The sequence below is a fragment of the Giraffa tippelskirchi genome, chromosome 5 (assembly GCF_054371585.1).
Source record: "Giraffa tippelskirchi isolate mGirTip1 chromosome 5, T2T-mGirTip1v1.2.pri, whole genome shotgun sequence".
NCBI classification, from domain to species: domain Eukaryota; kingdom Metazoa; phylum Chordata; class Mammalia; order Artiodactyla; family Giraffidae; genus Giraffa; species Giraffa tippelskirchi.
In genome coordinates, this window is record NC_137279.1 from 155,957,869 (window position 1) to 155,983,573 (window position 25,705).

The 25,705-nt window shown below is 40.1% G+C and overlaps 1 protein-coding gene across 6 annotated transcripts in view; it reads right to left on the reverse strand.

Annotated features, from left to right (window-relative positions):
- CACHD1 (cache domain containing 1) overlaps positions 1-25,705 on the reverse strand; it is a 233,652-nt gene that overhangs the window by 14,930 nt on the left and 193,017 nt on the right. For 4 of the 6 annotated variants that reach the window (XM_081486536.1, XM_081486541.1, XM_081486540.1 and 1 more), the window contains 9 exons: positions 21,883-22,051; positions 16,303-16,445; positions 15,432-15,613; positions 14,422-14,532; positions 6,936-7,058; positions 5,686-5,785; positions 5,482-5,598; positions 2,820-2,980; positions 2,412-2,498 (listed from right to left, as the gene is read on the reverse strand). In XM_081486536.1, coding sequence (XP_081342662.1) covers positions 2,412-2,498; positions 2,820-2,980; positions 5,482-5,598; positions 5,686-5,785; positions 6,936-7,058; positions 14,422-14,532; positions 15,432-15,613; positions 16,303-16,445; positions 21,883-22,051 — 1,193 coding nt within the window. The remainder of the gene's footprint in view (positions 1-2,411; positions 2,499-2,819; positions 2,981-5,481; positions 5,599-5,685; positions 5,786-6,935; positions 7,059-14,421; positions 14,533-15,431; positions 15,614-16,302; positions 16,446-21,882; positions 22,052-25,705) is intronic. The other 2 variants (XM_081486537.1, XM_081486538.1) reach the window with 2 other exon arrangements.

The following is a 25,705-nucleotide window of genomic DNA, read 5'->3' on the forward strand; positions in this document are numbered from 1 at the left end:
TTCTTGCCTGGAGAATCCCCATAGATAGAGGAGCCTGGCAGGCTGCAGTCCATCGGGTCACAAAGAGTCAGACACAACTGAGCAACTAAGCACAGCACAGCACATTCTGTCAAGTAAGAGGTGATATCTCATTGTGGTTTTGATGTGCATTTCTCTGATGATTTGTGATGTTGAACATCTTTTCATGTGCCAGTTGGCCATCTGTGTCTTCTTTGGAAAAACATCTGTTCACATCTGTAATAAGTCTTTTATTAAAGACTTAATAATCCTAATAATCTATAGCTCTTATTTTACTTTTGATAATTAAAAAAGCTTCAATGAAGAATGGCATTATTATAAAATGAAATTTTGTGCAGACGCTGAAAAACTACCAAGGATTTAATGGCCTATGGAAATACTCGTGATACAAAAAGTGACTTAATCATAATACCAAAGTAGTATAACTATGTAGTATAAAAAGTAAATAGCAATAACCTCCACTGACTGGATGGAGAATGCTTTTCCTCTACTTTTTTGCAATCTTGTATTTTCCAAATTTTCTGCAGGAAGTATTTATTTGTAGAAAAGAATTTTTTAATTATATATCACCCATGTTAAATTGGCATCTTTGAAATCCAGAACAGAGAGTAAGTCACATCACTTAAAAAAAAAAAGGTCCCCAAACTTTACTTTATTTAAGGCTTTGTCTATAGTTAGGCCTTCTAGAAGGTGAACTAAGGGAAGGGGAACTAAAAGATTGCTTGGGCCTCATAATTTACAATTATATGTATTTTCAAAAAATGACTGCAAGTTTCAAGGGATGAGCCAATCTAATATTTATCTAGCAGATAACTCATTTGCTCATATAGCAACATTTATCTCTCAAATAATTAGCATAGCACTGGTAACATAAATTGGTCTATATGTTGTTTTGATCTACGTAAATTTCCTTTCAACCTCAGGCACAAGTGGAAAAGATTCAGCTATCAAAGCTAATGGAGAAATGTTTTGCTAAGTTCTCTTGGCTTGTGTGTGTTAGTTGCTAAGTCGTGTCCAACTGTTTGCAACCCCATGGGGTGTAACCCATCAGGCTCCTCTGTCCGTGGGATTTTCCAGACAAGAATCCTGTAGTGGGTTGCCATTTCTTTCTCCAGGGTCTGTTGGCTTGTAAATATATATAAACAACATTGGACATAATGCAAAAATATAAAACATAAGGCAAGTTTTCTTCTCCCCATTTCTGTTTGCATTCATTATACCCACTAAAAATGTGATAGTTCCTTACATCAGAGATCCCCAAACCCTGGTCTGCAGACTGATACCAGTCTATGGCCTATTAGGAACCCAGGCCGCATAGCAAGAGGTGAGCAACAGGCAAGTGAAGCTTCATCTGCTGTTCCCCATTGCCCACATTACCCCTGCCTCCATCCCTGGAACAATTATCTTCCACGAAACCCATCTCTGGTGCCAAAAAGATTGGGGACTACCTCTTTAAGTGGGTTGGTATTCCAGCATTTTGTGAGACTGGTCCAGTATTTTGCTTTCAGGGTTTGTTGTTGTTATTATTCTAGTGATCTAAGTGATCGTGATATATTTTTTCTGATACACTGTTTTTATTTATTTATTTATTTTTTAGTTTTGTTTGTTCGTAGAAAAGATTAACTTCTAGTTTCTTCTTTTCTAATTAAAAAGTCCATCTTGACTGAAATATAGACCTGTGTGGCTGGGTCCCTTGTGTTTAGCCGGGTCCCTTATGATTTTAGTACCCCTTAACATTTAGCAACTGGAGTAAAATAAATTCTGATTAGGCCTTGTTTGCGGAGAAGGCAATGGCAACCCACTGCAGTACTCTTGCCTGGAGAATCCCATGGAAGGAGGAGCCTGGTGGGCTATAGACCACGGGGGTGCAAAGAGTCGGACAGGACTGAGAGACTTTACTTTCACTTTTCACTTTCATGCACTGGAGAAGGAAATGGCAACCTACTCCAGTATTCTTGCCTGGAGAATCCCAGGGACGGAGGAGCCTGGTGGGCTGCCGTCTATGGGGTCACACAGAGTCGGACACAACTGACAGGACTTAGCAGCAGCAGCAGCAGCAGCAGCAGCAGCATACACACACATATATATATATGACTCCCAGTATAAATATGCACATATAACACATATATATGTGTCTGCTCAGTTGCTTAGCTGTGTCTGACTCTTTGCGACCCCATGAACTCTAGCCAGCCGGGCTCCTCTGTCGATTAAATTTTCCAGGCAAGAATATTAGAGTGGGTTGCCATTTCCTACTCCAGGGGATCTTCCTGATCCAGGGATCAAACCCATATCTCCTGCATTAGCGGGCATGTTCTTTACCACTGTGCCACCTGGGAAGCCCACAAATATATATGTGTATGTGTGTGTATATATATATACTATTTTTTATTTACCTGTTCTCTGCATTGGTGAGGTTGCCAGTACACTCATTGACCTCTAGAGGGCACTCACAAGGACATTCACATTCATTTTGTTCCATTCTGAAAAGCAAAAGGAAAGTTACTATGCAGAGGTTTGATAAACTGTATACTGTACACACACTGAGGGAGGTGAAATACAGACAACATGAGCTAGCTAAAAGGGGCAGTAAAAGCTATCACCAAAGGTTTAAATATTCAACTGACCTCAATCCACTGTTCTTTGGACAAGGATGTTACAAACAACAGTTCTAAATGCTTTTGCGACCAGGACTTTCCTTTCCTTTAGGATACACCTGAGCACTTTATGTATATTGTACAGTTGGCATCAGTTAAGATATTCAATAGGTGGTAAACAGAGAGTATGTCCCAGCCCATTTTTACCGGTGACAGTTGAGACAGAGCCGGTCTACCATGCTACAAGCACAGAAGGCAAGAGAGTCACATGTTTCGTTGACGATGCCCACAAATGCATTGGTTCCTGGGATCCTCGCCAGTCTGTATTTAGAACAGTGACTGCCATGCACAAGGTTCGTCAAATCCCCCTATAGACAACAGACGTGTCAGAAGGGACCGACAGCAACGCAAACATTCAGCTCTACCATGCTGAAAACAGCTTACAACAAAACTTTACTTCTGATTAAAACAGTAGTTACGCAGTCAGTGCTAGAAATTTGGAAAACAGAAAATTTTCCTAATTACCATCAGTCAGAGATAGACCTCATTTAACAGTGTGTGTACATTATTCTTTTATCCATGGTGGCTCAGACGGTAAAGACGTCTGCAATGCGGGAGACCAGGGTTCGATCCCTGAGTTAGGAAGATCTCCTGGAGGAGGGCATGGCAACCCACTCCAGTATTGTTTCCTGGAGAATCCCCGTGGACAGAGAGGCCTGGTGGGCTACAGTCCATGGGGTCACAGAGAGTTGGACACGACTGAGTGACTAAGCACAGCACAGCGCATGGTTACATGATACGTTTTTATAGCTCTATCTGTAATTTTCCTTTTAAAACACATAATGATATAAAATGAAAACAACTGCAAGAAGCAATAAAGACAACTTTCAGGTACAGAATAGCCTAAAGTTTATTCAAAGGCAAACTTAATTAGCCAAAAACATGCACCCCCTTTCCCCTCCTCATCATCCCTTGGATAACAAACCTCTTATTCTAGAATAATACAATTATTTAAAAACCACAGACTCTTTAAGAGGCCAGTTTTCTGCTTCCAGAATATTTAAACAATCCAACAAAAGCGAGCATCCTTTTCTTCATTCTATCACAAAATGAGTGATAGCTGGCTTCATGAAATGTCTACAATTATCCGAAAGCCAAAGATTCTAAAGCAGCATCGTAAAGTTGAATATGGTCATTTTTTCTCCATGTGTCATATGTAGTAGGCCAATTATTTAATCCCATTCTTGTTTCCATGCCAGTCATCCCTTAGGTGTGCATGGTAAGGATAAGCCTAACTCTGAGAATCATGGCACAGAAAGGGTTTTCAAGAGGTCTCGATGAATTCTCCACTGCCTGGAACATGCCCACCTTTACAAGATAAGCAATAACATAGGCTTATCAGCCTGTTAGCTCCAATAACCAGGAATGTTCCAATTCCATTTTGGAATAACTTGGGCTGTTAAGAATTTATTCTAATTCATATTCCACTAAAATTTGCATTTTGAAAAATTTCTACTGGGGTATCCTGGCTTGTCTCCTGAAGGCTAAGAAAGTCATTGTACAAATGATAGCAGACAAGGCAGACTTTCATATGACAGCCTTATCTGACAGCCTCCCTCTGATCACACTCATGTTTGTCAATGTTTCCTTTATAGAAAGTGCTCCTCAAAATATGGGGGCGGAACAGAGTAATAATGACTTCCCTTGCTTTGAAAACACTAACCTATTAATATATTCATTTTAAAAACTCTTCTATTTCCCCAGAAAATTGCTTTTGCGATCACTTTTTCCAAGCTTGTGTTTAGAATTTTCACTTAACCCAATACACCATTACGATTATTATTAATTTTTTAAAATTTTGGCTGTACCCTGCAGCATGTAGGATCTCAGTTCCCTGATCAGGGAGAGAACCTGTAACCTTTGCATTAGAAGGTGGAGTCTTAACCACTGCACCAGCGGGGAAGTTCCTTTATAATTACTTTTTTAACGATACATGTAACGATTTGTGAATAAAATTACTTCTTGTGAATAACTTTTTGAATGTCGATTCTATCATGACCCATTCTCTCTCAGCTAGGATTACTTACAAATTAATAAGTATATCCTTAAGGACTCTAACCATATCCAGGTAAGTTTGTAGCATCTCAAATCATAAGAGAGTATTCTAAGCTAAAAAAATTATTTTTGGATGATCTACATGAGCGTGGCACCTCTTCCTGTCTTCTAGAGATTACTCTGCTGCTGCTAAGTCGCTTCAGTCGTGTCCGACTCTGTGCGATCCCATAGATGGCAAACCACCAGGCTCTCCTGTCCCTGGGATTCTCCAGGCAAGAACGGTGGAGTGGGTTGCCATTGCCTTCTCCAATGCATGAAAGTGAAAAGTGAAAGTGAAGTCGCTCAGTCGTGTCCGACTCTTCACGACCCCATGGACTGCAGCCTACCAGGCTCCTCCGTCCATGCGATTTTCCAGGCAAGAGTACTGGAGTGGGGTGCCATTGCTCAGTCTCCCTAAATTCCTAAAGCCAAATTAGGTTAGTTTCTAGTCATCCATCCTGTTTTATCCCACATATATTTATACAAGAGTGTGGGAACAGACTTCGGCAGGCATTTCAAAGGGCTTAGACTGGATGAGTCTTTAAACAAACAAAACCAAGGCAAAATACCAAGTGTGAGACCTTAAAACATTCACTTCTCCACTCTGGGCTTTATATCCCACAACCATCAAACTGGGGAACTGGACCGTCATGGCCTATCACTCTAGATCCCAGGCAATGAAAACAGCTGGGAGTAACCAACATTCAGACACAAACCATGACTCCATTGCAACACCATAGCCAGATGGGAGAGGAGAACGTGGAAGAGTCCTTACCACAAGGCTCGTGTTGAATTTATAAAACCTCTGGACCGTTCTGTCACTGAAGCTGTTGCATAGGTTCTTCTTGACAAAGTTGGGGTGGTTCAGGATGTCATTCGCTACCAGGGGCTCCTACCAAGGCCAAGCAGAGGACAGACGCCATCTCATTAGTGAGCCGCAGGCCACTTGAGAACTGGGCCCCAGCTTCGCGACAAATACCTTGTGGGTGATGTGCTGTTGCTCCACGGGTGCATGTCCTTTGGGGTCGATGAGGGTTGGATGTGCCACCAGATATCCCCTGTCCTCCATTATGAAGCACCTACACCAAGACAAGGACACCCCTCGTTCATAGAAGCCATTGCTCTATGCTTTTGGAGAGCAATTATCTTGCTAGTCCTAACACAAACTGCATTTATCTCAGGTCCTCAATAAATGTGCATGGACAAAATGAAGGAAGGCTGGCAGTCAGGTGACAGACACATTATTCTCGAGGTGCTGGATCACCTGGCATAAGCTTTAAGGTCAGAGAGTTATACTCGACTCTGAGTTCACCTATATACTTCAAAAGAATGTGACCACCCAGACTATGTAAGATGGGCTCAAAGATCTTTTGTAAGAACGTGTAAAGCGAGACTCTCTTTTTTTTTTCTGGGGAGGGAGACTGTGAAAGAAGCAGCCTTGAGTATTTACGGGCACAAGTTTTAAGTAAACCATACACTTTCGTCTTTCAATGATAAACATATATAAAATACAACATGCAGGGGACATACAAAAATATATTTGATGGAAACACTGAATAAGTGAAGCTAGAACTGATTTCATCAAGACTCTATTCTGCTCTGTTTTACTCTCCATTCATCATAACAATTTGCTGTGAATCCTGCATTTACCCATTAAGGGCCAATGTGAAATTTAGCAGGGACATGAAGCACGGGCCATGAGCAGGAAATAAGAAAGCTATTTTAAAAAGCGGCCTGTATTAAATCAAGGGAATGCCCTTGCTTTGATCAGACATGCTCTTTTGAAATCCAGGCAGCAAAGATTTTCAGTTCCATGAGCCTCTTTCTGGGGAAATGTACAAAGGAACAAAATGTACAAAGTCTAAGTGTCTGAAAATCTCACAAAGGCTTTGGTTTAATAACTAAGTTAACATCAAAAGTACTACCCAAGAGTACCCTCTGGTCTTTCTAGCACCCAAGATATGGGAAACCTGTAATTACTGACTACTAGAGAAATAAGAGGTTTTGGAGAATTTTGTGCCACAGTTACTCCCCTTGTTAGAAGTCAAATCTGTTTAAGTCATAAGCAACATGCATTTTAGAAATTAAAAGAACAAAAACCTCCTTAATAGGACACCTAGGCATTGGACTCAGTTTCCGGTGCTATGACAAGGTGGCTGGCATTCCACTAGACACCCTTGTCTTTGTATTATGCAACTAGTTAGGATACACAGTCCCTGAAGGGCTTACCTTATTTTATTGCCACCATCTTGGTTACAAACTGGTAACAAATCCATCAGAACCTTGTAGAAGTATCTAAGCGTGAAATCAATGCCCATCACAGCCACAGTATGCCCAGAAGACAGTTGTGTACTTCATGTAAAAAAAGATCAATAAGAATAAGAGGTGTGTCTTATTTAAAGGCAAAAACTATATTCAATCATAGGACATTGTATGGTTTCAGAAACACATTCCCACTGTTCTCCACACTTTCTACCCTTGGAGAAACAATGAACTAAATGACTAACTTAGCATAACATGGATTTGATAAGAGAAAAATTTAAGATTAAAGGTAAGAATTCCTGAATAAGACAAGCCCAAAACACAGGTCAGTTGTAGAATATGGCTAGTCATAACTATTGGAAGAAAAGCTATGACCAACCTAGACAGCATATTAAAAAGAAAAGACATTACTTTGCTGACAAAGGTCCATCTAGTCAGTTGTGGTTTTCCCAGTGGTCATGTATGGATGTGAGAGTTGGCCTATAAAGAAAGCTGAGAACTGAAGAATTGATGCTTTTGAGCTGTGGTGTCGGAGAAGACTCTTGAGAGTCCCTTGGACTGCAAGGAGATCCAACCAGTCCATCCTAAAGGATATGAGTCCTGGGTGTTCACTGGAAGGACTGATGCTGAAGCTGAAACTCCAATACTTTGGCTACCTGATGTGAGGAACTGATTCATTGGAAAAGACACTGATGCTGGGAGATTGAAGGTAGGAGGAGAAGGGGACGGCAGAGGATGAGATGGTTCAATGGCATCACCAACTCAATGGACATGAGTTTGAGCAAGCTCTGGGAGTTGGTGATGGGACAGGGAGGGCTGGTGTGCTACATTCCATGGGGTCGCAAAGAGTCAGACATGACTAAGTGACTGAACTGAACTATAGATGTTCAGACAATGGTGGGATTATTCTTTGTCAAGAACATATTCTAACTCAAGGGAATGCCTTACCACAGGGGTGGGGGAGATAGGTATCAGGTGGGAGGTATAATACATGGCTCTCAGGGTTCCTTCCAACAAGAAACCTTTTTTTTCTTCAATTTTTAAAAAATTGAGATATAGTTGATTTATAATGTATTAATTTCAACTGTTTAGCAAAGTGACTGTTATACATTTAAAAATATTCTGTTCTATTATGGCTTATCAGAGGATACTGAATATAGTTCTCTGTACTACAGTAGGACATTGTTGTTTATTCATTCTATATATAAAAGTTTACATCTGCTAACCCCAACCTCCCACTCCATTCCCTCCCCAAACACCTCCCCCTCGGCAACGAACAGTCTTCAAAAGGAACATTTAGACAAGAAGCTTGAGTGATGTCATTATTTCCTTCATTTTATAGATAATGAAAAAAATCTATAGCTATTAATCTATACATCTCATTTAATAGAGATCTCAAAGGTTACTAGTTTAGGTCATACAAAATTTAGTAAAACCAATGTTTCATTTTCTTCCTGTAACACTATAAAGTTGGCTCTATTCTAGAACAAGACCAGCTCATATTCTAGAACAAGACTCTCCTGAGGTTCATAGGCCAGTACTGTCTCCACTCAAAAATGTTTCTTGCAAAAATAGGAGCAAACATTGAGGAAGTTGGGGAGGACAACATGTGCTTGCTAGCCTTTTAGCTCTCAAACCCTGGCCTTGTTGGTTTCTGTTTGGCTCCTGGGATGCTACTTGACCTTTCTAAGGCTCAGCTTTCATATCTGAAAACGGGGTTAATGATAGTATCTACGTCAAAGGGCTGTTACTGGGATTAAATGGGAGAGTGTGTTTATAGTGCTTAGCAAGCTAATATACTGAAAATACCTAATAAGGAGAAGTTACTTTAAAGAAAACTAAACATGGCTTAAGCTCAGGCCTACACAGAGAGTAAACATTTTATTCTTTCAGAGAAATTGGTAAATATATCAGAAGCATAAGCATTTCATTGGAACTGAGGTCCTTCTTAGTTTATATTCCTGGGTAGTTGAAGGATCTTGGGTTAACTTAATCAATGAACTCCAATATTCCTACACCGATTAAAAATTTGAAGTTTATTCCACATGCGATGTTTCAAGTGCCCATCATTACCATTATTTACCTGCCTAATTTATTCATTAAGAAAAATACCAAAAGAAAAATGATGCTGAAGCTCAGAAGAAACTTCCCAAAGTAAAATCCTGTTCTGGAAAAATCAAAACTTGAAAGTGAAATTAGCTTTGCCATATAGACAACTGGTTACTGTCAACATTAATCCTAATATATTAACACAATCCTCACCACTGACCCCTCACTCCTGTTGAAACAAACGAACAAAACAAAACTAGAAAAAGGGACTAAGACCTGCAATGATATTTCCTTCAGGAACTTCCCTGATGGTCCAATGGCTGAGACTCTGTGATCCCAATGAAGGGGGCCCAGGTTTGATCCCTGCCCAGGGGAACTAGATCCCATATGTCACAGCTAAGAGTTCACATGCTGCAATAAAGACCTAGCGCAGCCAAATAAATAAATATTAAAAAAAAAAAGAAATTTCTGAGGTTTTCCTGGTGGCTCAGTTGTAAAGAATCTGCTTGACGGTGCAGGAAGTACAGGTTAGATCCCTGGTCTGGGAAGATCGCCAGGCCATGGAGTAACGAAACCTGTGCTCTAGAGCCTGAGAGCCGGAATTATTGAAGCCTGTGCACCCTAGAGCCCATGCATGGTCTGGAACAAGAGGAGCCACAGCAATGAGAAGCCTGTGCACTGCAATAAATAGTAGTTTCTGTTCACCACAACTAGAGAAAAAACCCTGCAAAGCAGCAAAGACCCATCACAGCTACAAATAAATTTCTATCAGAACTTTCCTATCAGAGCTATTCTGGGCATGGGATGGGGGAAGACCATGTTGTGGGATTGTCTTTGAGAGGCTACTGCCTCAAAAAGAGCCCCTATTTTTACTTAAGTAACTTAAATTCCACCATGGGAACAATTCAAGACTCAGTTACCTTACAGGATTTGTACATTGTAGAAAATAATATTTTGCTGAAGTACTAGTCAAAAGGAGTCTAAAGCCCTCTGGTTGTTCAGGAAAGAGAGATAAGTCTGCATAATGGTCATCATTATGATGACGGTAATGGCTTCCATTTACTGAATGTTCACAATTGATAGGCATTCTGGTAGGCATCTGAATACATCACTTCAGTGATTTCTCACAGAAACCTTATGAGGCAGTTCTTCCAGAAAACCAAAGCTTGGGGAGATTTAAGTGTTTGGTTAAGGTCACATAGTGAATAACTAGTGGAAGCCAGAGTTTAAATTCAGTGCCTTTAACTTCAAAGCATATGTGCTGTATGCTAAATCGCTTCAGTCATGTCCAACTCATTGAGACCCTATGGTTTGTAGCCCACCAGGCTTCTCTGTCCATGGGGATTCTCCAGGCAAGAATATTGGAGTGGGTGGCCATGTCTTTCTCTAGAGGATCTTCCCGACCCAGGGATTGAACTGGCTTCTCTTATGTCTCCTGCAGGTGGATTCTTTACCACTAGCGCCACCCGGAAAGGCTGTATATTCCTAGGTTTTCTGCCTCGTTAGATCTGCATGGCACTCAAAAGTTTCCAAGCAATTTTAAACCATTTAATTTCCTTTGAAGACATCAGAAAAAAATTATAATTCCTATTTTATAAATGAAAAATTAGGTTTAGAATGGTTATCGATCACTTTTTACTTATGGCTTAGAAACCAGTATGAAATCTGGTTCTTTCTACAGTACTATAGCTGCCTTAGTAAAAAATACAATTCAGGTTTTTGGGGACAAGTTGATTTTGCTTCTAAAATTCCCTTGCATGACTGCCATCTGCTCCTATATATGATAAACATGCTGAAGTAAAAGCATATATATTGCCCATGGAAGTCTAGCATTCATATTTTCACCTGCATTTGAAAAATGTCCATGGTTGCCATAGCAACTCATAAAGAATACCACAGGAAAATGAAACCAAGCCTATATTTCTCAGCACAACACTGCATGCTGTTTGCAGTGCTTTGGTGAGATTTTTACTGCCAAAGACTTGTCTGACCAGTTCCTTAATCATTGACTGTACTTCGTCATCTCTACCACACTATCATCCTCCAAAGAATGAACACCTAGATTCTCAGGCCACTAATAATGCTGATGAAAGAATCACAGCACAGTTGCTGTAGCTGTGTAATTGATATGTGAGCACTGAAAAACCTGTCCTCAAGAGTGCAGCCCAACTGCATTTGAAAACCAAGGGAGAATTAGAGTGCTTCACGGCAAGTTGAACATTAGCTTAAGTTCTCTCTTCTGACCCATTAAAATGTCTGAAACTTAAAGCATGAATAGCGTGATAATAAAAGCAAACTATTACAATATTGTAAAGTAATTAGCCCCCAACTAAAATAAATAAATTTATAAAAAAAATAATAAAATTTAAAAAAAATTAAAAAAAAAAAGAACTTAAAAAAAAAAAAAAGCAACTCTAGGGCTTCCCTTGTGGCTCAGATGGTAAAGTGTCTGCCTACAATGCAGGAGACCCGGGTTTGATTCCTGGGTCGGGAAGATCCTCTGGAGAAGGCAATGGCACCCCACTCCAGTAATCTTGCCTGGAAAATCCCATGGACAGAGGAGCCCGGTAGGCTACAGTCCATGGAGTCTCAAAGAGTTGGACATGACTGAGAGACTTCACTTCACCATTCATTGAGGATTTGACACTGGCAAGCATTTTACACGCATTATCTATAATTTTCATTTTTTCAGTTCAACCCAGGCATTGCTACCTCTGTTTTACACATGGGGCCCAGAGAATCATGGAATATAATACTAATAAAAACATTTAACATTTATTGAGCCCTTACCATGGGCCATGCAGTGTTCTTGGAGGCTCATGTATATTACTTAAAATAACCTTTAAATCACCATTTGAGGTAGGTCCTAATATCCCTCTTTCACAAGTGAGGAAACCAAGGCAAAAAAGGAACTTGTTAATAGTCATACAGACATTAAATGGCAAATCTGCTTTTTCAGAGTAGAATCCATCTTAGGGGGAGGGCAGGTTCTCAAGTTGTCATGTGAGATCAAAGTCACTGGTACTCATCTGGAAGAAGTCCCTTTGCAGAGCCCACCTATGAACACACCCATTAAAGCTGTGGTTGCCTTGGTTGAAAACCAGAAGCAGTAGTTGACTTGCATTCTAAATTATACAGTGAACAAAATAGAAGATTTTAAATAATAAAAACATGCTCACCTAAGGAAAATGTTCAAACGATCAAGTCCATGGGACTGCATATTGATCAAGGCGTGAGCAGATACTTATTCCTGGAATACACTCTCATTGAGTGAGTGATGGACAGGCCTTTTAATTCTTGTTAAACGTAAGTAGCTAAACTCGTGTAGTCTAAATACACTATCAGTGTTAGTTGCTCAGTCATGTCTGATTCTTTGGGACCACATAGACTGTAGCCAACCAGGCTCCTCTGTCCATGGAATTCTCCAGGCAAGAATGCTGGAGTGGGTAGCCATTCCCTTCTCCAGTGGATTTTCCTGACTCAGGGATCAAACCCAGGTTTCCTGCATTGCAGGCAGATTCTTTTACTGTCTGAGTCATAAACAATAACCAAATAAGAGAACTGAACCCAAGATATTTTCTAACTTGAAAGTCCATCCTATTTCCAACATGCTTCATTTGGAATGACATGATAAATATTCATAAATAAATGAGAAATTCTTCCACCCATTCAAATTCTGACAAAAACAAGTATACGAGCATAAAAACCTGCACCTCTCTGTGATCTCCTTGTCTCCCCTACAGCAAAACAATACTATGTAGGAGGAAAAGTTAATGGTTCTTGATAAAAAGTGGCAGGCAGGAGAAGCCGGATCAAGGAACAAGTCAAAGAATAAGTAAGACACACACAGGTAGGCATCCTCTCCCTGCTCCAAGCATCACCTTTAAGAGCCCAATTCCAGCCCATGTCCTTGTCATCAAATATCAAGGTGACTGCTGTCCCCTCAAAGAAAACACCTTTGTTTACTTTTTCTCAATTAACTAGAATATATGACAGAAAAGATAAGTCTTGCTATTCAGACAATATTAGGTATATGCCTTATAGATGGCCTGTTACTAAAAACATTGAAAAGATTTGTTCTAAAACAATGTTTGCTTGTTCATATGTGATGAAGCCAAATAGATATCATGCTCTGAAAAGAAATCAATATCTGGCTGGCGACAGGGCCCTGCTTACCATGGAGACACAGGTCATGCTATTGAAATTCCACACAGCACAGCTTCCCAATTCTTGTTCCCAATGAACTAGCATTAGAAGAATTCTACCAATGTCAATCATTTGATATATAATGAGCACCAGTGAAAAGCATAAAGTTAGCAAGAAAAGCTGTCTCCCATAAATTTTAAGGCAACATTACAGATACCAGTCAAGATATAGTCTCTATTGGTTGCTAAGGAAAAAATAGTGATTTGTACAATGAAGGGATTAAAACAATGTGTTTGACTTTCCTCCCTATCCAACATTTCACTGACATTTGTAGCTTAAATACTGAAACCTCAAAAACCTGAAATATAAAGCACCCTAAATATATTTACAGTGATACTGACATTTTATAGCATTCTTGGAAAAATCAGTTTTCAAAATGCCTTTCATGTCTCAAGAGAGTGCAAAGACAAAGTAAGAACAGCAACAAAACCATCATAACAACAACAAATTCCTATATAATTCTAAAGAAACCCAAATACAAGAGGTAAGAATTTTGTCTTGATACATTTTTTCCTTCACTAGCACTACTCTTTGCTTGGGAAAACACTCTCTGATGATAATAACTGTCAAGTGCTTGGTGCTATTTCTTTGATTGGTTTAAGACTGGCATTTCCAGGAAATGCTTTACTGAATCTAACATCTCTGTTTTTCTTCTTCATAAGCACGCTCATGGCCACTAACAGGGTTAAGTGCTTTTTATTGACTCAATCACATGATAACCTTGTAAGGTAAGTATTATCCCCATTTTACAGACATCAGGAAGTTTAGGAAAACCAAGATAACACAGAGAAGATATTCAAATCCCAGCTTGCCCATATCAAATGGCATACCTTTGCTACTACTCCTTGCTATCTACTATTCTATTCAGATTTTCAAAATATCCTTAATGTTTTCAAGAAATGAGTAAATATTAATTGAACTATTACCTGGCGGGGGAAGGAGAGGGTGAATCAATTAAGAGAGCACCACTGACACATACACACTACCATGTGTAAAACAGATGGCTAGCGGGAAGCTACTGTGTAACCCAGGGAGCTCAGCTCAGTGCTCTGTGATGACTTGGAGATGTGAGATGGGAGGGAGGCTCAAGAGGGAGGGGAAAATGTATATATATAGCCGATTCATGTTGCTGTACAGCACAAACCAATACAACATTGGTAAAGGAATCATCCTCCAATTAAAAATAAAGAAATATTACCTGGATGAATGAATTGTATGACTGATAGTCACTACATAGCCAGCTCCTCCAACGTCTAAGTAAGGGCCAGTTAAGGAAATCAAACCTGGATTAGCTACTGCATGGAGATACCTGATGGAAACCAAAGAAAGTCCTTACTTTAGTGTATGAACAACAACTTTGCACATTTCAAAGAAAAGTGAGCTTGCAACCTAAAAAAATATTATAAACTGTGCTTATGTTACTACATTTACGTTCAAAAGGATTCCCACCCTTTATATCTGATGATAGCATCAACAACAAGGGGTCAATAAAAATATGAAATTCTCTTTTGAAAAGATACTGAACTCAGTATATATGTGAGCTTTTAATAAGCTTTTAAAAATATAGATGTTTTAGAGGCAAAGCCAAAGATTAATAAGCCAGGTAGGAACAAACACAGCAGGGGACATAAAAATGTGCCCTGGGTTGGGAAGGGTGGGAGAGCAGGCAGTAAAAAAGATTAGCTAACTCATGAGTAACTAGGCTACTAAGCGGCACAAGAAGAGAAACCCTGTTTCTATGCCCAGGTTGCCTCTTGCTATACTACCTGACCAGCTTTTGCTTTTGAAAATCAGAGTAAAAATAAATCCTTGAAGTAAAAAAGTATTTTTCAGTTTTTATGTCATTTTTTCATAGGTCATATATGAGCTGTAATTTGATGCCATGATCATATGCAGTGACATTAAGTATATCCATTGTGGACACACTGCATATAAGGTGGGAATCAAACCACTAGGAACTGAAATGGCCAAGTATAAAGCATTTCATTCTCAACAGCTCAATAAAGAGATAAAAGCATTGTAGACAGAGGAAGCCCACAAAGCTGCTGTTCACACTACGTTTAAAAAACAATTCAAAAACATATTTTCACTGCCATGAAAAGTATCTTCTTTAAATATGACTGCCAGAAATTGCTTTGTTATGTGTACTTATCATGTCTCTCCAGGATTGGGGGAGAACCTTTGATAATGGAAGCCCCTAAAACTCACCATTGTCTCCTAGTGGGATCAAATGCTTTGTCCATGAGGGAGCCAGGATAAATTCTGAGGACGCCATTGGGTGTTGCTATGTAACGGCGGACAATGTAAGTGTTCAGGCTACTCATTTCCATTTGTGTCATCCATTCATCTGTGACGTGGCTGGTAGCCATTACTTCATTTCTGACAGAGAACTGAGGAACAAAGGAAGACATAGCGGGGATCCTTTAAGACTCACATGAAAAGAGAATGGCCTGCTGGCAGAGCTTCCCAAAGCTCTCTTGCAGAGAAGCCAAGCCCAATTACTTCTTAAAAATCTTTCCACAGCAGATGGATACAGCCAAACTTGGTGAAAACAAAAGCTTCCTGAAATATAGCCAGTGGATGTGTGACTTACTCAGTTGCTCATCCTAGCTAGGCTTTCTTGCATTTATGAGGAAAGAACCTATAGTGCAGCATTAAATAATTAAATACACACACAGGCACATGCGTGCACTCACACACACATCCCCTAAATCTCTGCTTCTTAAACTTCATCATATTTATCTCAACAGACAGTAGGGGCACTTTACTTCATCCCCCTGGGAAAACTGGGGCTGGGAAAATTTCTCTGGTCTCTAACTCCTATCCCGCCTACCTAGAAAGCCTCGACTGCATCTAAAGCCTGAAAGATACTTTGCATCTGGCCCACAGGGCTTCTTAATCCATCAGAAGGGTCCTTGCTGGCCAGCCTCCCCTGGGCCTCACACTCTGTCTTTCTGGCTCTCCAGCTGAGAGGCACAGGTCCAGAGGCCGGCTTCCCACTTCAAAGGTTCACTGCAGCATCCCCTCCTGGGCTTGCAGAGGGGTGTAGCAGAAATGCGGGCCCCAGGACAGCACTCACTTTGAGCCCCGGGTTGGCAATGAGGCGGGTGTTGTCGCTGAGATAGGCTGTGTAGTGCTCCACCATGCGCTTTGTCTCTGGCTGGCTGAGGTGCTCGTAGGGGGAGGAAAAGCTGCCAGCAGACAGCATGACAGTTGGACTTTCTGAAAGACAAGCAAACAAAGTAGGCCTGAGAACATGGGGCTTGCAGCTCAGGCTCAAACAAAAGCCTGGCTAAGGCTCTGCCCATCTGTCAGCTGTGGGGGCTTAGAGTCACTCCTAAGGAAAGCAAAGAACTCCACGCTAGAAGGAGCTGCGAAGTACAAAAGTCAGATTCTCTCCCTACAGGGAGCTTACAGTCCTGGGTAAACCTGAAGATACACAAGGGTTGAGAATGTAACTATTCAACATACCGACTCTCTGCAACCCCATGGACTATACAGTCCATGGAATTCTCCAGGCCAGAATACTGGAGTGGGTGGCCTTTCCCTTCTCCAGGGGATCTTCCCAACCCAGGGATTGAACCCAGGTCTCCCGCAATGCAGGTGAATTCTTTAGCAGCTGAGCCACGAGGTAAGCCCCAACATACCTTAGATCCACATATAACATCTTACACTTATTGGGACCAAGGAGGCAGCACATGACATAAAGTCAGACTGGGTTGGACCTGGGCTCCCTCATTTCCTGGTTGCGTGACATTGTGTGGCGTGCTCAGCCACTCAGTCATATCCAACTCTTTGCAATCCCATGGACTATATAGCCTGCCAGGCTCCTCTGTCCATGGAATTTTCCAGGCAAGAATACTGGAGTGGGTTGCCATTTCCTACTCCAAGGGATCTTTCTGATGCAGGGATTGAACCCATGTCTCTTACATCTCCTGCAGTGGAAGGTGGATTCTTTACCACTGTACTTCCTGGGAGGCCTGTGTGACTGTTGGACAAGTTAGAATACACGTGATGTTTTTATCATCTGCAGAGTGGGGGAAATAGCAGTGCCGATCCTACAGAGTTAGGGTGAAAATTATATAAGTTAATATACACAAAGAAAATGATTTAATAAATGTAAAGCATCTAGAACCGTCCTTGCACAAGTCACGTGTCTCTGTAAGTTTTGACTCTTACTGTTCATATTAGTATGATTATTGAGGAATAAGAAAAAATGGAATAAAAGTGGAGTCAATACAAGACTCAACTAAAAAAAATTATTCTCACAGATGGGCACAACTAAACAGCATAAACAAAATCTATGAAGGAGTACTTAATTGTTGGTCTTACTTAAGAGGAAAAACCCAGTACTGTTATGACAGAAATCCTCGCAATGAATTGCATTATGAAATAAAAGCACTACAACTTTGTCTTTGAAATTTTACTCTTCAATTGTGTTTTTAAAAGTATTAGAAAGCACTATCACATGTCTGATCTCATTTAAATCTGGGTCCTTTTCTATTCCTTTCTATTCCCTTGTTAGTTCTCATTCACGGTGTCTCATTTCCTTGCAGCCTGGTTTTCTGTCACTGGATGCTGGGCTTACAAACAATTTTGCAGCAAATGCTGAGTCTCAACAGGATGGGAATATTTTCCTCCACAAAGGATTGCTGTGCCACATCCCAAGATGAGGCAGGATGGGGAGGTGGAAACTCTTCTAACAATGAGACAGGATAATGACCCAAGCGCTACACTGGGAGACAACGGAATTCAACTAGTCCATGATGAGCTAACACTCGAGATTCCTTAGACAGCTCAGAAAGGAATTTCACGTCAAGGGCTGACTTAGTTCCAATTCATTCTTACCCTAAATATATAGTCCTCTGTGACCTCTGCTAAAAGCAGTTATGTGTCGGGGGGGAGGTGGAGGGCAGAAGGGAGAAGTTTCACTTGTAAGTCTCCACCTTTTGAGGACCTAGGATTTGATTTTTGTCGCTCTCCCTAGCCCGAAGAAGCTACCTAAAGCGCAATTTCACAGTCGTTTCTTCTGGATTGATTATTATTATTATTGCATGTTGGCTGCACCACACGGCATTTAAGATCTTAGTTCCTTGACCAGGAGCCCCTTGCATTGGAAGCACAGAGTGTTAATCACTGGACCGCCAAGGAAGTCCCTCTTCTGGGTTGATAAATATGAGTACAGTAAAACCAGTTTTAGATGACAGCTTTCTTCTCTGAGTTCTTATAAGCTCCTGGACTTTGGTCCATTACCAATTAGGTTAGTTCTGTGATAATTATCAAAAAATTTAAAAAAGGTTCCACCCAGGATTTTCGGTTGAACTGAGCAGGATGGGTCAGAACTGCCTAGTCTTCCTTTACCACAACACAATGCTTCCAGTATTGCTACGTCTCCTTTAACTCTCATATCATCATGGTATAGCTTGAGAGTAATTATTATATTCATATCAAGGAAAGAAAGCCAGTGGCTGAAAAAAGGTTAGGTTGCCTAGCAATGAGTTCACGTGTATCTGCTCGGGGGCATTCTGGGCAAGGTGTGCCAGAGAGACGACTGTCCCGAAACTCAAAGAACTTAGGACCCAATTTCAGAGATAAGAATACAGAAAAAATAAGGAAAACAACAACATTATAACAACACAATGATATAAAAAACATCTCAGGGATAAGAGTTGGACCAGAAGAAGGGGAGAAGAGACAACTCGGGGAGGGGACGTTCCTTGCAGTGATGTGGATAGAAGGAGAAGAAAATCCAAGATACAAGGCCCAAAGTCTTATGTCTAGGAGCTAGACTCATAGCTCTTACATACCTAAGACACATGGTACTTACATACCTGTGTAGCAACTGCACAGGATGACGTACTCTTTCAAAATTCCTCTGTCCCTCTTTGTGTACCAAGAAAGACAATGCCCCATCCTTCAGACCTCTGGAAGGGAGCTCCGACCTAAATTAATACCTTGCCTCAAAATCCCCATCATTAATGGAATTAGGTAAAAATCACTTATTTGCCATTGTTTCCCTTATTTTCCATTTCTTTTAAAAAATATTTGAATTATCCTGCTTCACTTTCATTACCGACTGATACTAAACTATCCTCAGTGATCTCTCCACATATTGCCCTGGGGGAGTTCTATGGCCAAAATAAAGCTGGGTTGTACAGTGGAAAGAGTACCCGGTGGAAGTTGGACACTGGTATAAGGTTTGTCCGTGTGCCCCCAGACCAGCTCACTAGTCCTAAGTAACGTATGGGCATTGATAAAGCTTTACATTTTCTGGGAGTGAAAATGTCCAACTGAGCAGGACCGTCCAAGTGAAATACAATGTAATCCCCATTGTGATATGAAAATTTCTAGTAACCACATGAAGAAAAGGAAAATCAAACAGGTTACTTTTACTAGTATATTTTATAGACTCCAGTATATCCAAACATTATCACTTTAACAGGTAATCAATACAAAAAATCAAGTATGTATTTTATACTTATTTCTCAGCTTGGTTTAGCCACATTTTAAGTGCTCAGTAGTCACATGTTGCTACTAGCTACCATATTGGATGGTATAGCTATGAGGGATTATCTGAAGGAAATAAAAAATCTAGGCTTGGGCTTTTTTTTTTCCATTAAGAAAAACTGCTGCACTTTGCTGTACCAAATTTAAAAAGACTGGCCTTGTCAATCAAGTACACTTTAATAAAATTTTTTTAAAAGATTAATTAAATAAATAATAAATAAAAATAGAGTTTTTTTATTACCTCGTTTTCACCAGCAGTAGTGTAGTAGTGTTTCCCATAGTGACTAAGGGAATTATTCATATCTTAGCTTTTCTTTAAGTAGTTCTTAAAAATATGAATTAAAGGACATACTCTTTTGTATGGGGCTTCCCTGGTAGCTCAGCTGGCAAAAAATCTACCGGCAATGCAGGAGACCCCGGTTTGATTCCTGGGTTGGGAAGATCCCCTGGAGAAGGGCTAGGCTACCCACTTTAGCATTCTTGGGCTTCCCTGGTGGCTCAGCTGGTAAAGAATCTGCCTGAAATATGGGAAAATCTGGGTTCAACCCCTGGCTTGGGAAGATCCCCTGGAGAAGGGAAAGGCTATCGACTCCAGTATTCTGGCCTGGAGAATTCCATGGACTGTATAGTCCATGGGGTCACAAAGAGCTGGACACAACTGAGCGACTTTCACTCAATCACTCACTCACTCTTTTGTACAGAAACAGAAGGCAACCCCCTTTCCCTCAAACCTAAATGACAACAAACAAGGAAACGTAAAATCCAAGTTGATACCTCTGGCCATCTAAGTTGTCCACACTGATGGAGTGTGTCATAGATAAAACTACTTAGGCTGGCCTGCTCTGTTGATCTCGTATCCAGGCAGAAACTCTGTAGGATGGAATGTAAAAGAGAAACCTGAACACAAGTGCTCTCATTTCGAAACTGGAGAATGGACGGTGACTTCTAAGTATTTTCCAAGGTGAAAAAGAAAATATCTGTTTGATAGTACTGTGAGTATACTGTGACATATAACACACACCACAGATGCCTAGTGTGCGTCTGGCACATGGCAGCATGCAATAAAGGGGGCATATCAGGCACGGGAGAAGTATGAACCATGTCTGCACCTTGCTTCTTTCTGTGTTATCATGGGAAGTTATGATTGGGTGGGCCAGAAAGTTCGTTCAGCTTTTCCCATAGGATGATATGGAAATACCCAGACAAACTTTTTGGCCAGCCCAATACTTTGATAAGCCCCAAAATCCTCATCTGTAATAGGCCAACTCAGACGATGGCTGTAAAATACTGAGCACAGAACAAATGCAAATTCCCTTTTAGTTTCTTTGAATTATTTGCCTATTTCCTAAGTGCTTTTGAAGACAGGGATCTGTGATAGGTATAGATACACTATGTAGATATGTAGGTGTGCTACCCTTGGACTCGTTACCATTTTTCCACCTATGCTGTACCCCTGCATCTTCATTATCTGTGTGCCTGCCTCTAGTGGGCCATACCTACCACTCTGTTTGATGGACATTCTTTGGGCTGCTGAAACTTCTTTGTCCTGCATTAGCAGAAACCTGAAAGTGACTAAGGAATATGAAAGTCCAGCTCCCTTTCCTGAGTCTGGGCAAGCTCTGCAATGTAATTTACACTCCAAAGGACTAGGGTGAGGCTGGAATGTCACTTAAAATCAAATTCTGGCTTGCTTTCTCCTTTCTTCCTTCTCCTGTTAACTTCACTTCCTCACTTGTTTCTTCTGAGAGTTCATCCTGAATAAGTCACCAACCCACAAATCCTCATACAGTGACTGATGGAGAACCAGAAACAAGGCAAGGCCCCAAATTGTTTTTACATTTGTCTCCCCACACCGGCATTGCAGGTATTCCGTGTGCTCAGCCACGTCTAACTCTGAGATCCCATGGACAGTAGTACACCAGGATCCTCTGTCCATGGAATTTTTCCAGGAAAAATACTGGAGTGGGTTGCCAATTCCTCCTGCAGGGGATCTTCCTGACCCAGGGATCGAAACTGCATCTCCTGAATTGGCAGATGGATTCTTTACCACTGAACCACCTGAGAAGGCATCCGGCATCATAATTCAAACTCATGCTCATGGTGAGCTGCTTTGAGGAAGACCAAAAAGGAAACTGAAAAGTACAGGGTTTACCTAGAGTGGCCAGCTGTTTGAAATGGAGGCAAGCACTAGGCTGGCCCAGGAGGTCCAACCGGTGGTACAGCAGCTTGCTGCTGGGGACAGTGTTGAGGTTCTTCAGTTGTTTGACAGGTATTTCTGGTTGTATCACCACAATACAGAGAATGAAGGAAGTATCTTGGACCTGGAAAATTGACAAAGAAATGTTAATACAGAAAACGAAGGTTCCTGGAGATAGTAACTTGATCAACATTACTTTCTGCTATCTCTGCTTCTAACTCACACAGAAAAATCTGTGATGAGTGAAGGAAAGACAGGAAGATGGGGGTAATAGAAAATGGTTCTGGCAAAAATTACATTTTCTATTTTTTATTTTTCTTTCTGATTGAGGGAACTGAATGCATGTAACAGAAAATCATGGAGTTGATGAAGGGATTAGAAAATAGTTTCTCTAAAACAGTAACCCTAGTCCTCTTTTGCTTATTTAAGCTAATGGATACAAGCTGGAACATGGCATAAGAATACAACACTTCTTTCTGTTTGGGTTGGAAATGCGTTGTAAAATATACAGTTGGTTTTGCAATGAGTGTTCCGAGAATTGAGTATTTTAAATGTCAATTATGAATCCATATAACACAGCCTGTACAGAATCTGGTTTACTCATTCTATTCCCAATGAACACTTTCTTTTCTATTGGTTAGAGGTGACTAGGATCTCAGATTCATGAAAGGTACAAACCCTATCGCTTCCTAGCAAAGCTGGCCTGACTTGTCCTTTCAGACCAAGAAAGGCAAGTGTGTTGTAACCTGGCCTAATTTAAGCTCCTAAGTAGAGACAGGAGTACTTTCAGATTCATTCTGCTCCTAGAAATGGATGCTTGAATAAAATTTGGTGGGAAAAATATCTACCTGAATCAACGGCCAAGTCAAGCTATGTAGTTCTAGCTCCTTGACTTGAAAATACAAGAAAGTTAAACTTCTCTAAGTTCATTATATTAAGAGCTGAACAGAATATATTTTAAAGGTGGTTTGTAAATAAATGAAAAGAGTGATAATCAGCTAAGTCAGAACTAAAAGATGGTCAGAATCAAAGCAACTCAAAAGATAATTTAACAATCAAGGAGAAATTTTTTTAACTAGGCAGGTTAGAGTTAAGTGTAATATGTGGTTTCTGAGGATGGCTGCAGAATCTTTTTAAACACAGGGGAATTTGCATCTTCCTGGAATTGCTTTCAAGTACTGCTGCCAAGGATATTCAATTACATTAGCAAATTTAATCCTCTTCCTCAACCCAACAAGTTAGAAAGTGACAGAGTATTCTGAAGTGGCGTTTACTAGCTGCCCTCTTCCTGTCTCAGCATCTTTTGAGTTTGCTTCCTGTGCTGCAGGAAGTTCTATAAGAGAATTCTTATTCTCTTATAAGAATTCTGTAAGAGAAAAAAAGCCAATTCTTTAAGATAAAAATTCTATCTTTCTCTTCAAGGGTCAATTATATAAGAGAAAAAAAGAAGAAGAATTACGCTAAGCATCTAAAAGCAACACTTCATAATTTCTAGCTGGAAAGGAAAACAGATTTCAAAATAGGTCTCCTTGTTATTGTGTTCTTAGCTGAAAAAGTAGTTGCTTGCATTAGGGAACTATGTACAACATATCTAGAAGAGGCCTCCATGAGTGGGGAGTGGTTTTTTTCACTGATTATCTATGGGACTCATGTTTTGAAGTGAACCATGCCTGTACAACACTAGAATGTTACAATACCTTCTGATATTAGTATTTCCTTCTGTCACAGCATGCAGCCTCCTCAATGCTCAAAGACACACTTGCATTACATAGTGACAAAGTAGTAATCTCTTAATGCTGCTAACATAATCTCTCATGTTACATTTAAATTAACTCAGTGAAATAATCCATCAATATCTGCTATATCTATGGATGCTAAGCAGTTTAACCAATTATTATCAACATCAACTAAATCTATTTAAATTATATTTAGTAGAAGAATCCATTTCATTGCAGAGGACAAGAGTACTTACTCCCCGGCTCCTGCCAATGTAACTAAAGAGAGCTTAAAATTTGTTCTTGTTCCTGGGTAATCAGGCAAGCCTTTTAACTTCAATCTCATTACTTATTACCACTTTAAATGTTCACTTAACAGTGATGTTCTTGATAACTGGTATTGGAGAAGACTCTTCAGAGTCCCTTGGACTGCAAGGAGATCAAACTAGTCAATTCTAAAGGAAATCAATCCTGAATATTCATTGGAAGGACTGATGCTGAAACTGAAACTCCAATACTTTGGCTACCTGATACGAAGAACTGACTCATTGGAAAAGATCCTGATGCTGGGAAAGATTGAAGGCAGGAGAAGGGGATGATAGAGGATGAGATGGTTGGATGGCATCACTGACTCGAAGGACATGAGTTTGAGCAGCTGTGGGAGTTGGTGATGGACAGGGAAGCCTGGCGTGCTGCAGTCCATGGGGTCATAAAGAGTTGGACACAACTGAGCGACTGAACTGAACTAAAGTTAACACTTCTACCTGAAGTGATTACATGATTATATTCATTTGGCTAAGTAGAGTGGCCAAAATGTGCCAATATCACGGAAGAAAGACAGTCATTATAAAGATTATACTTCCCAAAATGTTAATACTAGGTTTATTTACTATACAAAGAAGGTCTTAAAATGCCTCTATTTCCTTCTATTTCTTTTAATGCCTATAAAATTAATACAGATTTTTTTTACCAGGATGTACCTGAGTTGCTTTCAATTAGGATATAGTGTAAGGTAAGCAATCTCTAATTTTAAATATAAAAGTATTTTTCAATTCAGAATTCTGGTGTCCGGGTTACTCTTTCTGATGTGAAAAATTAAGCAATTAGTCCTTATTTAAAAATTGTATGTTTATAAAGGGTAGATGGTATAATCATTCTAAAAAGAAAAAATTCCTGAAAATGAGCTGTCTCAGAGAGTTTTGAAATAGACATTGACTTTTTTCAGATCTGTATTATCAGCAAAATATCAGTAGAATTAGGCTTATAAACATAAGCTTCTCAAATGGCCTTATTATTTTGTTTAGTTTCATTTCCATTTTAGAAATTGCTGTTGCCTTATGAGTCTATAAAAACCAAATAAGAAGATCATAAGAGAGTCATGTCTAGAGGCATGTTGGCTTCTCCTGATTCCTGTCATTCCTATGTAGATACTGCACGGAGTTAGTGAACTGTACATCCACTGCTAAGCTGGAAGCTCTGTGAGGGCAGGAAGTATCATTCTTCTTTGTCCTTCTTAGTTCACAGTCAATCTTCAATAGCAGTACTTAAAGGGATGAATAAACAGATCCATTTAGGATCAACAACACATATTAAAAACATCAGAAATGGCCTTCCAAGGGAATCTCGAGTATGACTGCATTTTAAGTTTAATGATTTTACTGAATGAAAAAAAAAAATCAAAGTTTACTCTTCTTTTGGTCAATTAGAGTATTTAGGGCCCCATAAGAGCACTGATGTGCTATGCTTGGGAGAGGGAGAAAGGACAAAAACATTAAGTAAGATGGGTGATGTGTGTCAGATTCTATTTCTCTATGATTCTTTGAGGCTCAGGGTTCTTTTTTAAAAAATATTTATTTATTTCAAATAGGATCTACTGTAAGATAAGCAATCTCCAATTTTAAACATAAAAGTTATTTTTCAATTCAGAATTCTGGTGTCTGGCTCACTCTTTCTGATGTGAAAAACTAACCCTGTAGCATGCAGCATCTTCCCTGTGGCAAGTGGGCTTTTCTCTAGTTGTGGCATACGAATGGGGCCTAGCAGCCCTGAGGCATGTGGGAACT